The 15,534-nt window shown below is 39.5% G+C and overlaps 1 protein-coding gene and 1 long non-coding RNA gene across 2 annotated transcripts in view; both read right to left on the reverse strand.

Annotated features, from left to right (window-relative positions):
- Nucleotides 1–6,378, reverse strand: part of LOC119777114 (transmembrane protein 65-like) — a 35,403-nt gene extending 29,025 nt beyond the window's left edge. The window contains exons 1-2 of the mRNA XM_038275911.1: nt 6,124–6,378; nt 5,721–6,051 (exon numbers count right to left, since the gene is read on the reverse strand). Coding sequence (XP_038131839.1) covers nt 5,721–6,015 — 295 coding nt within the window. The 5' untranslated portion in view covers nt 6,016–6,051; nt 6,124–6,378. The remainder of the gene's footprint in view (nt 1–5,720; nt 6,052–6,123) is intronic.
- A 2,358-nt stretch (nt 6,379–8,736) lies between these two features.
- LOC119777135 lies at nt 8,737–10,357 on the reverse strand. The gene is made up of 3 exons (XR_005279879.1): nt 9,194–10,357; nt 8,976–9,096; nt 8,737–8,803 (listed from the first exon to the last, which is right to left on the reverse strand). It is a non-coding gene; the product is annotated as an uncharacterized LOC119777135 (long non-coding RNA).
- Between the last annotated feature and the right edge of the window lie 5,177 nt (nt 10,358–15,534).

Genomic DNA, 15,534 nt, shown 5'->3' on the forward strand with positions numbered 1-15,534 from the left:
TACGAGAGAGCTGGAATCTAATCTATAGAAGTTGTGGGTTAGATTCCTCTAAGTCCCAGTCACACTGTGAATCTCTCTGAAGTCTCTCACCGATGATCTCATCACCTTTGGCCTTATCTCCGGTTCTTCCTAATACGCCTGGTCTTATCTCAGTACTGACAGCTGATTCCCGTACTTCCCTTCATCTCAGAGACTTATTTTTTTATCCTGAGGAGACTTCCTGTCTAAGACGGCCCTTTAAGTGTTAGCTAGCTGCTTTCTGGTCTCAAACCACCTTGTTGGTGATATTTCTAAACCCTCAGCCGTCCAGATGGCTGACTGCTTTCACTGAAATACACCATTTCTCCAGAGATTTGTCAGATTTCCACGTCTCAACCTCTCTGAATGCCTTTAATCTTTTATTTAAGCAATTAGTTTGATCATACCCGAGCTTTCCAGTTGCTGTTGGTTCATTTTCTTAACAAAAAAGGGAAACATTTTTGTGATTGAGAGCAGATAAATCATACAATGTGAGCTAACTGGTTCTACTGTTATGCTTTGCTTCAATTCACTGTGGTAAAATCAAATGCAAAATGACAGAACCAATGAAAACATGACATGCGCATGAATTCAGGCTCCCTGAGTGGATCCAGCTGCTCCAGCAGCTACTGCAGAAATGTTTTAGCGTCTCTACCAGCCGCTCGTAGAGAAGATGTTTCATCCATTCTTCTTTGCACAAGGACTCAAACTCAGCAAGATTAGCAGAGAGTAAATTTGAACTTTATTTTCAAGTCTTCCTCTTTTGAATTTAGCTTTTTTACTTTAACTAGGGAACTTTTACATTGTGGCTAGACCTTCTCCTTCCAGAATGCCCATTGAATTTGGTTAAGCTCCTGTCACACCTTGATGATTTAACCAGCGTATGCCTGACTATGGAAAATCTGGCAAAGGTTCTGGTATACGCTGGATAAGTTATGGGTATGATCTGTATGTTATGAGCACGCTGAAGCATGCTGTGGCACACGTTGACATACATCAAGTACAACTTACAACTACTGTTTAATGACGTATTGGCAGCATTTTGGTATAAAAGCGTTTCTTCACAGGAGGAAACCATCAGTTCTCCAGATTTCATCACCATCATAGGGAAAGTGTGAAGGTGAGTGTGAAGGATTCTCCCTGTGTTCACGGCCACGACCAATAAACGTCCTAGCAGACATAACACTGAATCTGCTGGGACGCAAACCCTCTTTCTTTCTTTTTCTTTTTATTTATTTATTCTTTTTAACTTGGCAGGCGGTAAACAGCAGCTAAGTTAATATCGCTATCAAAGAAATCTTTTTATGCAAGCTGGGCGCCACCCTCACGACACTGGCTTGTGACATTTAATGGGCATTACGCTGCATAAGTTAGGCTGTCGTTGGACATAAGTTATGGACTTGTTATAAATACTCTAAGTATACTCCCAAAATGTAAAAAAATACATAGAAAGTTTAGCGTATGCCAGCGTTTTAGAAGATTCTGGGACGTCAGGCATACGCTGGATAAATCATCAAGGTATGATAGGGGCTTTACCTTTTCTTCAGATGTACCAGATTCATCATAATTCTTACTTTCAATGGCAGCAATAAAATAACTACAAGCTTTGTCCTTCCCAGCAAGCAAGGGTTGTAAAAACCAAAGCGCCTTCTGACTCTTAACATACTGGAAAGTTTTGAAAATGAGGAAAGCATGAGAACATGCTATATGAGGACAGAAACAACTGGCTATAGATCTGTTGTCCCTTTAATGTAAACAATTATAATGCAGCTCTAGGTGTTTGTTTAGCGTTGTTGTTTCTCTTGAATGTGAATTGTATTCCTCTCCTTCCAGCTCAGTTATTTACTACTATGTGACGGTCTATGACTGAAAATGCTCAGGTGCTCTAATGATCTTGTTACCAAGACAACAGCTTAAGAAAGAACAACAAGTCTTGATATAAAGTATAAAAGAAAAGTAATACATAAATTTTGACTAATTAGTAAAACTGTTTAGAAAATTAACTGGATTCTTCTGAGAAATAAGAAAATACATTTATAAAGTAGAGTTAATCGCATATGTTTGATTATCTGTTACCCCACAAGTTAATCAATATGAAATTAAAGCCTTTTAATAAATAATAAGCATGATAAAACAGAGGTTCTGTGTTTTATTCCCGTTGTGAAGAGTTTGGCTCAGCACAGCAGCGGTAAAGCCTCCTCATCACTTGCTGTTTCCCTCCGTATTGATCGTCTCTTTCTCCCTGCTCGTGGGAGATCCTCTGTACTGAGACTTTTCTTATACTCCCAATATTGTATTCTTACATTCCACAGAGCTGCAGTAATGCCTCCGCCCTCAGTGCATTATACAATACACTACAACCAGAGCCCTAAATGAAGATAGATGTGAAAAAAGCAGAAATTGGCAAAGATTTATTAAACACTGGGAACATAAACAATATCATGTTGAATTATTGATTTTAAATATCGAGTAGATGCTGCATAAAATGAAGAGAAATAACAATTACATTGTCTTATGAGCTAACTTAAGTGTTTACATAAGAAACCACATTCATTCAACTCATTAATTTCTCTTAGTGTGTTTCACTGTGTTGCTTGAGCCCAGCGCAGCTCTAATATTTCTAGTATGGAAGACAAATCACCAGTCAACTACAGCAATGACGTTCACACTTACAAGTACTTCAGACTCCCAATAAACCAAACTGTGAAATCTCTGGACTGTGAAAACACAAATCAAAACACAGAGAGGAAGGCTGGTGTGGTCCGAGACACTACCCGCTACTGATAATTTAATCCTGCAGGAAGTTTCAGGGTCAGAGAGAAAACCGGAGAGCATGCTTAATAAATCTATACAAACTTCAGGAAAAAGGACTAAAGCTGAAGAAAACTGAAGAAAAAAACTGGGGATAAGCGTTCAGCATTTACAGCAGCCTATTTAAACACAGTCAATCAAAACACGCACTCTGGGTTCTTATCATATATTTATGTTCTATATAACCACTCAACTATAGGCAATCTGTACCTTAAGGTAACTTCCTTTAAAAAATAAAAAATAAATAAAACAATGGCCTGCCTTTTGTCTTCAGAGCACCACCTAGAGATTCGTTTTTTTTTTTTTAAGGAATTAGATCAGATTCTGCTCGCTGTTGAAGAGCGCTCCGACCTCAATTAGCCTTCAATTGAACAAGATGAACATTTTATTAAAACACCTTAATCTATTTCTCCCTGCCAGAACCTGAACCTGCAGATGATTCTACTTCTAATGAAACAGACGAGACAAGAACCGCTGAATTAACAGTTAGTCTGAGCTAACCCTGCCAGATAGAGAAACCAGATTTACACAGGACATGCTTACAGGTGCATCTGTTGGTTATATGCTAAAAATGTTATAATAAATGACCCATATTTGATGCTTCATGTCGTGCAAATATGCTCCACAATTTTTACAGCTCATAGCTGCTAAGGAAAAAGAATAAAACTTTCAGCTTCCCCCTCGCTCTAAATTTCAATCCTTCCAAGTTCATAATCATTTTAACGGTCTTAGCCTGAGGTAAGATCCTAATGAATTTCTGTTTAAGACCTCATTCATCTTAACAACGGCCCTGGAGGTAATCGTTACTGCTAACATTTAGGAAAATCAGCGACGAATGTGTGGCAAGGAGTGAAAGCTGACTTTTATCAAATATTGGAGAAAATATGTTGAAAAATAAAAAACTAAATAAACAATGTTTTGACTACAACTGATACAAATTTAGCTAAACCAAAATGATTATTTTTTTTTCACTATTTTCTATCCATTATGCATTTCTTTCTATACAGCATAATTTGTTATTGTATGGTAAGGCCTAAAGTAAAAACATTGATAAAATATAAAAAATATTAGACTATCCTTGTTTTCTTCTTTTTATAATGATAAAAATGCTACATAATACACTGGCGGTGGTAGACAGGGGCGAACGGGGACCAGAGCCCCTCTGGAACTGGTTCTGACCCCTTTACTGAAAACATATGCTAAATGAATCTCTTATAAACATAGAAGTGATTCAAATTGACTGGTTGATTTAGTATTTTACCCTCACTGTTTACTTTAACTATTATATAAAAACTAAGCTGTGCCACCGTGAGCTTGAGCCATATTAACTCTCTCTCTAATGCATGATTTAACTGTTAAATATACTGTTAAATTTTTAAATGAACAATGAAATAATAAATGTCCCATTGAATCATTGAAAATGTTTGTAAAATAAAAAATTTAATATTTTAATGTCATAAAAAATTTTGATTTTAAAATGAATATAATTACTTCTCGCTATATGTATGAATTTAAATAGAGTGGATATATCTATGCATTATGTAGAGGACCTCTAGACTGTCGTATTGTTGTTTTTGGGGTCACGTGCTGTGTTGGAACCCCTGTTGTAGATCAAGGGGCGGCAACATTGGCGTTGTGGCTCACTTAATATACTAAAGGATCCTTTATTGCCCTGTTTTTTTTTTTTCTTTTATAGTGTTCCACCTTTAAAAAAATGTTCTAGAACCACCACTGTTTTTCAGCCACCCATCCTTTTTTCCGTCCTGCTTATCCCTGCTGGGGTCGCGAGGGGTGCTGGTGCCTATCTCCAGCTGTCTACTGGCGAGAGGCAGGGGTCCACCCTGGACAGGTTGCCAGTCCATCACAGGGCAAAACAGAGACAAGCAGGACAACCAACCTTTCACGCAAACACTCACACCTAAGGACAATTTAGAGAAGCCAATTAACCTAACAGTCATGTTTTTGGACTGTGCGAGGAAGCCGGAGTACCCGGAGAGAACCCATGCATGCTCAGGGAGAAAATGCAAACCAGAGGTGGAGCTAGATGGGGGGCCAGGGGTGGCCACTCCCTCTAATACAGATGGTGGCAACAGTAATACTCTCAAGGGGAAAATTCAAAACATTTAAATTTTTCATATATGAACAATTACCTGATGACAAAAACACTGGTTAATTATACACATTAATATACTGATATTAAAGAAGATAAGTACAGAATTCAAGCAGAAATAGATTTTGTGTTTTATGGGGTAAAGAGAAAATGATGTCTCTGCAAGTCATCTAGAATCGTCAGTGAAATCATGGATAAATAACTACTTTAATAAAAACTTATTAAAAAATCAATTCATGTAGGAATTAGTGCTTGTAAATATCAATTTTATGCCGAATGTTTATTGATACAAGTAGGTAAAAAATGACAATGGAAAACATTTACACCCCAGAACTCAAAACTGAAAGACTTTTATCCACCATACCTTTTATCTAAAAATGACGGGTGTTTAAATGCATGCATCTAAAGTATAGTTTGTCTTTATTTAGTAAATATGGATATTTTGCTCATTAATTTTCCAGTTGGAACAGTAGATTGTGAGGTTTTGGTGCTTATCTACTTTCAGCCACCCCTCAGTGCACATTTGTTGGCCATGCCTCTGATGCAAACTCCATGCAGAAAGACCCCGAGCCGGGAATCAAACCCACAACCTTCCTGCTCCATGGCAGCAGTGCTACCCAGCCCCAAATCAACATATTGAAAGAAGAAACCAATAAAGGAAATAAGGCTGTTTTATGTGTTCCTATATTTTCAGTGAGTGTAGGTTATTTGCAGGGCAGTGTTAAAAAAATCTAATAGTTTGCTTCCAGATGACTGAACCCAGAGCTGGGGGACCTCATACCTTGAGCAATGGCTATGGACTCGAACTTGTGCAGCTCCCGCAGCAGACAGCTCCTCTCCGACGGATGCAGGCTGTAAATGAAGTCCTTCGCTCCGCTGGGTGAGTTGAGGGGCTCCACGGGCTCCTTCAGGGGGTGTGTGCCCAGGTAGCATCGCTGTACCAGCGCAGGGAGCCGCACCGTGGAGTCTGGAAGGACCGCGGGTGGGTGGCTGCTCCTGTGTCCGGCTTTGGACAGTCCTCTATCGGCTGTCAGGGAGAAGGCAGGCCGCAGGACTCTCCGCAGGCAGGGCAGCATCTTTAGGGAAGGGAGGGTGATGAATAACCCGCGGTCCTGATGGAGAACAGAGATTAATATCATTCCTGAAAAACTGTAAGAACTGTAACGGTAGTTATTGGGACGCACCTCAATCGATGCTCCGCTGTCCCGTCCGACAACCTCCGCCTGGAGAAGCCCCCAAAACACAGCGGCCGCTCCGGTTCATACGCTCCTTTCAGCCGCTCGGAGTTTCCACACGGTGAAACAGAAACCGCAAATATTAAAACCGCTTGTGTAACCGCGGATAAATCACATTTTCGCTTTCTCCCGACTAACCTCTGCCTGGCAGGATGGAGTGAGGCGGATGGGAGGACACCACGGCGGGCAGCGACCTCCAAAGTATTGTCCAATGGGAGCGCAGCATTCCTCTGTGCGTAACTCTGACGGCAGCATCTGACGTAAACACGCACACCCGCACCTCTCATCACTGTCTCATTTACTGCTGATGCTGGCTCCAGAAATACAACAGCTACTCCAACGAAGAATGTATTAAATTGATATAAAGAGGGATTTAGCTTCTTCCGGTTTTCAGTCACGTCTGAATAAAAAAATAATCTTAATTTGTATTCAGATAATTCAATGAATGAAGTGTGGTTACTATGTAACGTGAAACTGTGTAAATATTCACAAGAAGGGGTGTGTCCATCCATTCCTTTCTATACCATAATCCACACCTAAACCCACGCCCAAAAGAAACACGACACCTCGTGTCTCTATTTATAGAAAATTCACTTGTTCGTAAAACTATGATTATATTATTAAAATGCTCTAACTGTGTCAATCATAAACTGTTCTGCTGGTAGAAGGATGGTTCATCAGAGAAGCACAAATTAGGTTAAGGGTATGTAAGTTTTCCTCAGCAGGAGCGCCCCCTTGTGGCACCTAGCAGCAGATACATTTTTACAGTATAATGCCCCTTAAACGTTTAAATAATAATAATTGAACTTTATTGATCTCACACTGGGGCAGTTTACCTCTGCATTTAACCCATCCCCTTTGGGAGCAGTGTGGGGTTAAAGGCCTTGTTTAGATGTTTTATTCATCTATTCAACATTCATCTATATTTATTCTCCCATCTTTGTTTGTTGTTCTTTGTATGGCTCAGTGTTGATGTTTCCCTTCTGCTCAGCTGCTAAACTCCCAGATTGTCTATAAGGTCAATAAAATGAGAAGAACTGCAGGAGGAACGTCTCACCATCCTTTTTTTTAGAGCTAATTTGTTTTGACACTGCAAGGTGACAAGAACAATTATTCTGTTAACATGAGCTGTCAGGTCAGACCCCCCAACAGAGAAACAATAATAACCACCAATCTGCCAAAGCGCTGTACAATAGTAATATTAGGACTCTTGCTCCAGTTGACTTCAGTTTGGTTTATTTATAAAGAACCAATTTACAACAAATTATTTCAAGATACTTTACCCAAAAATACAAACAGATCCTGTTTACATTACTGCAATCAAACCTTTATTATAGTTAGAAATAAAACGTAAAGATAGAACGACAGGAAGCATACTTCAACAGAAACAGACCCAGTAAGGGGATTTAATATAAATCAGTCTTAAAATTGAAACAAGTCCCAGCAAATGTAATCTAAAGACAATTAACTTGACAATTTTAATATGGGAACACGTAACAGAAGTCAACACAAACACAGAATCAAATCTAAACAGAAGCATCCAATTAGATCCTATTTACAACATGGTGAAGATAAATTGAGTTTATCATGGCATTCAGAGAAACGTCTTCAGTCCAAGGAAGCTCAGCCAATCACAGACAGTTGTTCATTTTGCAGCAGTCCCTCCTGAGCAATGAAGTGGTCAGAGTAGAGAGGAAAACTAGCTTCAAACAGGAAGGAACCTCCAGCAGCTCCATGTCAGCGCCCATCTACTGCAGCCGAGCGGGTCTTTACCAGGACAGAAGACGTCCAAAAGACACAGAGGCAGCGGTTCAAGGAGCAGATGACCTTATATGGAAAAGAAGAACAGGAGTTAGTGAACAACTCGCTAATCTGTGACATTTAAACACATAAACACTGGGAGAGGTAAAACTTTAACCAATAGAAGAGGGAAACACACAGGGAGAACCTAAAGTTAACAGAAGTGATAACTGTAAACAATGGATGCTTGGAGAAAATGCCTGAAAATGCTGCATTTGTTGGAGTCTACAGTCTGTCGTTTCTCTGCTTTAGTAAGTGCTAAAAAAAACCTTCAGAGATCAACCAGGGGGGAAATTCTCCCATATTGGTTCAGAAGCTGCTTCTTAACTGTTTCTCTGTGGTTTAATGGAAAAGTCAGAACTTCTGGTTCTGGTAAAGGTTTGGTTACAGAGATTCAAATAGAGGTGACCATCCATTCATGATGGAAAGATAAAGATTAAAGGTTAGACCACCTTGATGGGATGGTTGTAGCGTTTGTATCTGTTTGTTCTGGATCTGTTTTTACTATCTTCACCAATACTGATGAACATCTGGAAGCAATAAAGGTTCATTACCTTCTTCTACTGGGTGTAGCAGACTGATGGTTTAGCTGTGGGGTCGTCAATGTTATTTTACTCCAGGACTCCAGAACGTTGGAGAGAGAGTCTGTGTGCTCCGTCCTCTTCTTCAGCTTCTTCATCAATGAAAGCAAAGTGTCCTCAGAGTCTGTCTGCATGTGATGCTTGTCTAGTCAAATAACAACCAACATACCTCCAAACTCGTGTGGATGGACTCTATTCCAGTGTGATCCGTCTGCTAGAACACTGCTTCCATGTTCTACCTGCTTTCCCTGAAAAAAATATGACAAATTCATCTACAGAATTTCCTCGACACCAAGTTTAAATCTGGGCAGGATGTTGTTTTCATCATAATCTTAGTCTTCCAGTGTTTCAATGATTGTTAGCTTTTAATCAGGCCTGGGAAGCTTGAGTTGTGGGTTTGTGGTGTTAATAAAGTCTTACTCTGTGTGTTTTCTGTTCCAGTCTTTCTCTGTGCCGTCCTCAGGTGGGGACTGGGAAGCTCCTCACCATCCTGGATGTCCCGGTTCCTCACAGGAGTTCTGCTTTAGGACGTCCACAGTGTCTGAAATTAACATGAAAAACTAAGTGAGGCCATCTGAAATGTTGACTTTATATTTAAATGATGGATTATTGTTGCTCCTTACTGAACATGCTCTTACTCTTTGTGAAGGTCAGCAGCGCAGATGATCCTCCTCTGGTTTGGTTGCTGCAGATCTCATCAGCATCTTCTGATTGGCCCAAAGCTTGGAGAGGCTCGCTCCAACATGGGATTCAAAAAACACAGAAGAGATCCACTGCGGTCAGGACAGGCCTAGATCATATGGAGAATATTTCTGCAGAGGGTTCTTTTCCCTCAAACTAGGCCTGAAAACTAACTGACCAGAGGAACATCTAGAACTAGACCAAGTCACATCGGAAAGCTGTTTCTAACAGTCTGTGCCACTCACAACCCAAATCCCTACATCAGTCCTGTCCTCTGCCTCAAACTGGTCTAAAATCAATTATCAAGCGTCATCTCTACCTTTTTACCAACATCCCAGAGACCAGTTCAACTGATGATCACCACAAGCTGTGTCTCTGTCCATTGTATCCAGTTTGTCCCCAGCAGCATTGTCCTGCTCTAGACCAGGCTTTCATACTTCACTCCACCAGAGCTGCTATGCTGCAGCTTTTAGTCACATATCTTCACCATCAGACCTGAATCAAAGGGCTGAATTCCCTCATCAGTCATTCAGCTCTGCAGAGGTCTGGTAAAAGGCTGTTTGTTTGATCCTGGTGTGTTGGAGGAGAGATGCATCTGAAAACTGCAGAAACACTGCTGTAGAGGAATGGAGTGAGAAAGCTCTGCTCTAGACAGCTTCTAATCAGCCTCCACTACAGCCTTTTCTCTCTGCCTAAAGACTTTAAGTTGACCTCAACTCCACGTTGTCTTCAGCAGCGATGTCCAGCTGTTTCGTTGGATTGGTTTGCCTCCTTGTGGTTTTCAACCAGGATTCATTTTTTGTCTTCTGGTGTTTTTATTTGTTTTTTTGTTAACTTGCCTCCACTCTGTGTTTCATCTTGTTGAACATTCTTCTTGTTCTTCTATCAATCCTTTGTTTGTGTTGTCTTCTGTTTAGCTGGCAGACTATCCAGCTCTGATATTAGGTGTAGAACATGCTACATCATTTCTGCCTTAACCAGCTCTCATGTTCCAAACTAAGTTGTCATGCCCTCAGATGTCTGTGCTAAAGAAAAGTCTTAACATCTAAAACTTAAACCTAAATCTAGCAGCGGGGTAAATAAAAGCCACGGTGCAAGACGCTACCTAAGGCATCCCTAGACCTGCCAGACACCCTAACATCTTAAAAAAACCTAAATCTAGCAGCGGGGTAAATAAAAGCCACGGTGCAAGACGCTACCTAAGGCATCCCTAGACCTGCCAGACACCCTAACATCTTAAAAAAAACTAAATCTAGCAGCGGGGTAAAGAAAAGCCACAGTGCAAGACGCTACTTAAGGCATCCCTTGACCTGCCAGATATGAAAACAAACAATAAATGATATCTTGGTGAAATTCGTCCTCTTAAACATCCCTCTCGATACAAGGCCTCTTCGCAGGGAGCTCCTCTTCATTGTCTTCCTCTCTTCTCCTCCTCCTGGAGACACGGTCTTCTGGGCGCTCCAGGGACTCCTCTGGCTCCTCGTGGTTCCACGGGAGTCTGAAGTCGGGGGGAATCCTCTGGGTGAACCGAAGATGCGGGGGGAGGTGGTCATCGTCTTCATCATCTTCCTCATCTTCCTCATCTTCCTCTCTTCTCCTCCTCCTGGAGACACGGTCTTCTGGGCACTCCAGGGACTCCTCTGGCTCCTCGTGGTTCCATGGAAGGCTGAAGTCGGGGGGAATCCTCTGGGTGAAGCGAAGATGTGGGTGGAGGTGGTCATCGTCTTCATCATCTTCCTCATCTTCCTCTCTTCTCCTAAGCCTGGAGATGTGGTCCTCTTGGCACTCCAGGGACTCCTCTGGCTCCTCGTGGTTCCATGGAAGGCTGAAGTCGGGGGGAATCCTCTGGGTGAAGCGAAGATGAGGGGGGAGGTGGTCATCGTCTTCATCATCTTCCTCATCTTCCTCTCTTCTCCTAAGCCTGGAGATGTGGTCCTCTTGGCACTCCAGGGACTCCTCTGGCTCCTCGTGGTTCCATGGAAGGCTGAAGTCGGGGGGAATGCTCTGGGTGAACCGAAGATGTGGGGGGAGGTGGTCATCGTCTTCATGGTCTTCCTCATCTTCCTCTCTTCTCCTCTTCCTAGAGACGCGGTCTTCTTGGCACTCCAGGGACTCCTCTGGCTCCTCGTGGTTCCATGGAAGGCTGAAGTCGGGGGGAATCCGAAGATGTGGTGGAAGGTCGCCATCGTCTTCATGGTCTTCATCATGATCTTCTTCCTCAGAGCTTGTGGTGTCAGGAGACTCACCAAAAATTGCCCTAAAATTATCATCATAAGTATCTAACTCCTCCTCATCCTCCCCCACTATTACTTCTAAGTCTACCTCATGCCTCAGCACCAACTCTATGCCTACGAGGTGTACCACCTCCTCATTATGCTCCAGCACCAACTCTATGGCTTCGAGGTCTATCAGCTCTATATCATACACTAAATCCACAGCTAGTTCTCTGAATTCTACCTCCTCATTATCATCCTCACTGTTAATGGGGTACTGATTTAAATTACCCTCATCCTCTATCCAGAGTTGGGGCTCCGGGTCAGGATCAACTGGAAGCGCGGCGTCAGGAACTGTAAGAAAAAAAATAATTTGACCAGGAACATTAATTGAAAAGAAATAAATGCTTTATTTTAGGTTGCTGGATGTGCCTGTGTTAGTTTGTAAAGTTTAAGTAGATTTAATCTATAAGATCATCAATCTGAGCTAAAACAACTCAATAAAAAAAACTAAATAATGGTAGTGGTTTGGTTAGTGTTAAGATAAAAAATACTATTGTAAAAGATCACATACACACGAAAATACATTAAGACAAACATTCATATATAAGACAAATGTGAACATGATTGTGTTCTCCTGTCTCTGCATCAGCCTGAGGACCAGTTTTCTGACTTCACCATCACATTGAGGACTGATTGTTGTAAAGAGGAACATTTTGCTGGTCCTCACCAGCTATCTTGCTGACGACTAAGTTTCGAACAAAAAAACTACAATATCCTTTAAATCACAAGACTACCATGAAATTGTAAGTTTATTTTAAATCTAAATATTTATTTCACTGTTAAATAGGGCTAAGAATTTTATTTTCAGAAAGTTATCATTACAAAAATAATTAGCTCTAAATGGTCCATTTATTTAGTTTATTTCTACCACGTCCCCTGCAATTAAACTGTGCTCCCACTAGGGGGCACACACCCCCACTTTGGGAACTAAAACATTAAGATAAATTCAGATTAAAGGACATTTTAAACTGTCAGTAAAGTTGTTTTCAATAAACACATACTACCAAATTAGAAATAGTTTTGATCTATTAGATAGATTTCTTTATTTCTACAAAAAAGTTTCATTGGCTGATTTGGTAACATAATCATCAATCTTTGAAGTTCATTCACTATAAGCAGAAAATTATCTTAATTAAAAGAAATAAAGGCTTGATAACATCAAGCTTTAAATTTCAGATCTATAATTTCTCAGCTTATCAGACCCCCTCCTCGGTGCATCCTAGAGTAAAAATAATAAAAAAAAACTTTTAAAATCAACCTTGTTTTAACACCTTTGACCTTCCATTAAAGTTTAAAATATATGCCATCTTAAAAAGTCCTAAAGTTATTTAATGCATTCTACTGAGGTATCCATGGAGACCAATATGTTTACCACAGCATGTTTTAAAAAAGACCTTCCTTTTCAAGTTCAAATATATTTGAAAAAATCCGTTTTATCCTGAAATATTTCTTTGTATTTTTTCAACAATTTCCACATTAAATTCATCATAGATTATTCTCTCAAACCAAATTTTGTTTCTGTTTTACATCATAGCATCTCTGTTATCATTCCTCCCATTTCCCACCAATAAAAAGTAAATGAATACATAATGTATACATAAAAACAATGTTTTTTAAAACACTGGTTAAAAATATATCATTTCCTAAACACATTTACTAAACTAAACAACTTAAGAATCTTCATCTCTTTTTTTTAGTTAAAATGCACTGAAATTCCAAAATAATAAAAAACAATCTTTTTCTTTTATTAAATAGGAAACTAAACAGTTTGGCTTGATTATATATTATGTTAAATGTCCTTCTAATGTCTTTTTACATTTATTTAATGTATTTTCACCAACATTTCCATACAGAGCAAACTTATTTTCAGGGCATTTTTTAAAAATAATAGACCTAGCTCCATCTAGTTTTCAAACATTTCACATAAAATTCAACAAAGGTGTTTTTCTGAAACACAAATGTTTTTTTTTTTTAATAAAATAAAATCGCTGTTAACCTTTCTGACAAAATTCAGTAAAAAACACATTTAATCTCTGAGATGTCATGGATGCTAGATGCTAAGCTAGCTGTCACAACTTCGTGAAAAAACATTAAAATAATAATTTTTCAATTCAATTTTTTTAAATTAACATAGTAAAGGAGTGAAATAAACCTTCCAGATGATCGTCCCACAAGTTGTTGTCCTCTGGTTGTCTGCACATCTTTAACAGGTTAGCGAATCACAGACTGCAGCAGTTCAAGCTTCAAGGTCCAGGTTAGAAAGGATCCGTTAAAGATGGCTGCTACTTTTACAGGTCTCCGTTTCCATGGCAGCGGGTGTGCGTGCGCACGCGCGCGTGCGTGAGAAGCATTGGGAAAAACTTGCTAATTGCAGCTAATTAACAACAAAAAAGCACGTTTTTTGTGCAATAATAAAGTTTCATCCTCACCTAAAGGTGACTTCAGTCAAAGCTGCATTTAATGAGGCAAAGGAGCAAGTTCTAAAGCTCACTGGCCGCTTTCTAAGCTTTTCTACTTGAAATATTGTGCAATAAATCTGAATTTAGAAAGAAATTTCAATCCGAATGAGAGAGGTGTTTTTTTCCCAATCGCCATTCAGTTTTGCATCCATGTACACACCCATTCAGACCTTTGGAGTAAAATAATCTCCACTGCATATGTCCAGTGGTGGACGAAGTGCTCAACAGTAGTACTTGAGTAAAGTATTGATACTCATTGTCTAATCTTACTTAACTACAATTCAAAGTTACTCAGTCAAGTTGAAGTATTGAATTTTCAAAATATTCAAGTGAGGATTCAATAAGTATTAGTATTCAAAAATACAAGCAAATGTTGTAATATCAGTATTTTTCTGTGTAATTTTCAGTCTTTTTAAAGAACTTGATGCGTAGAACCACCTGTTACCAATATTCTACACCACTTGTAAAGAACTTCAGCATAAAAAAGCACAAAAAATAAATACAGCTATCTTGATTATTATTTATTATTCAAAAACAAACCAAAAAGAAAACAGGTGAGCCTTGATTCTTCTCAAACTGTAAAGGTTTAATGTTGAATCTATTACCACAAAGAAACTACAACTCTGATTTGAGAACTTATCTGAACAACCTGGCCACATGGCAACAACTAAAAACTCAAAAAAACTCAAATAAAGTAAATAATTAAAGAAATGTTCTTAAGTACATCAATCAAGTAAATGTAAATTTTTCCTTTCCACCCATGGTTAAAACATGATGTGGATTAATTCAGTAATTCATTAGAACCGCTGAATATAAAGCATTAGGGCTGAAGCTCTGCTTTGTCTGCAGTGATGTAGGCTGGAAGACCAGTTCTTCATGTATGGATGCTGCAGCATCATGTATTGATGGTCTTTTCTCTGACTCAGTCACATATGGACTTGCTCTTGAACACAGAGACTCTGGATTTTATTTCAAGACTAAAGCTGTGGAAAATATTATTTTTTGATGTGAAATGTGATCATTCAAATAACGTAACCCAATGATAGTTTTGTAGAACTGCTAATGCTGTCACTCACTGTTCAGTACAGATTTTGAATGTGACTTAAGATGCATGAATCTATTTGATGAAACAATTATCCTAAATTAACAATTAAATATATTTACTGCAGAGAAGAGCATAAGGGCTCCTCTTCCCTCCCGAGCCCGTTACATTATAAATGACCTCTCACCCCCACACCATTGACTGTTCTCCCTGCAGCCCTCTGGGAAGAGGCTTCGCAGCATCCAATGCAGGTCCAGCAGATTCCAGAACAGCTTCTTCCCCACTGCCATCAGACTACTGAATGTTGTATAAAATGGGGTTAAAAAAAAAAAAAGTGCCGAATGTTTGAAAAACTGTTAATCGCATCTCTGTCTTATGTTTACATTTGATCACCATGTTTACATTTTATTATTGCTGCAGTTCAAGAAATGGAAATGTATTGAGGGCTGTAGTAAATGAAATTTCATTTTGTATACACCCTGTGCAGTGGTGTCAAAAGTACACACATTTGTTACTTAAGT

This window comes from Cyprinodon tularosa, unplaced genomic scaffold, assembly GCF_016077235.1.
Source record: "Cyprinodon tularosa strain WSP-4 unplaced genomic scaffold, ASM1607723v1 ctg98, whole genome shotgun sequence".
In the NCBI taxonomy this organism is placed as follows: Eukaryota; Metazoa; Chordata; class Actinopteri; order Cyprinodontiformes; family Cyprinodontidae; genus Cyprinodon; species Cyprinodon tularosa.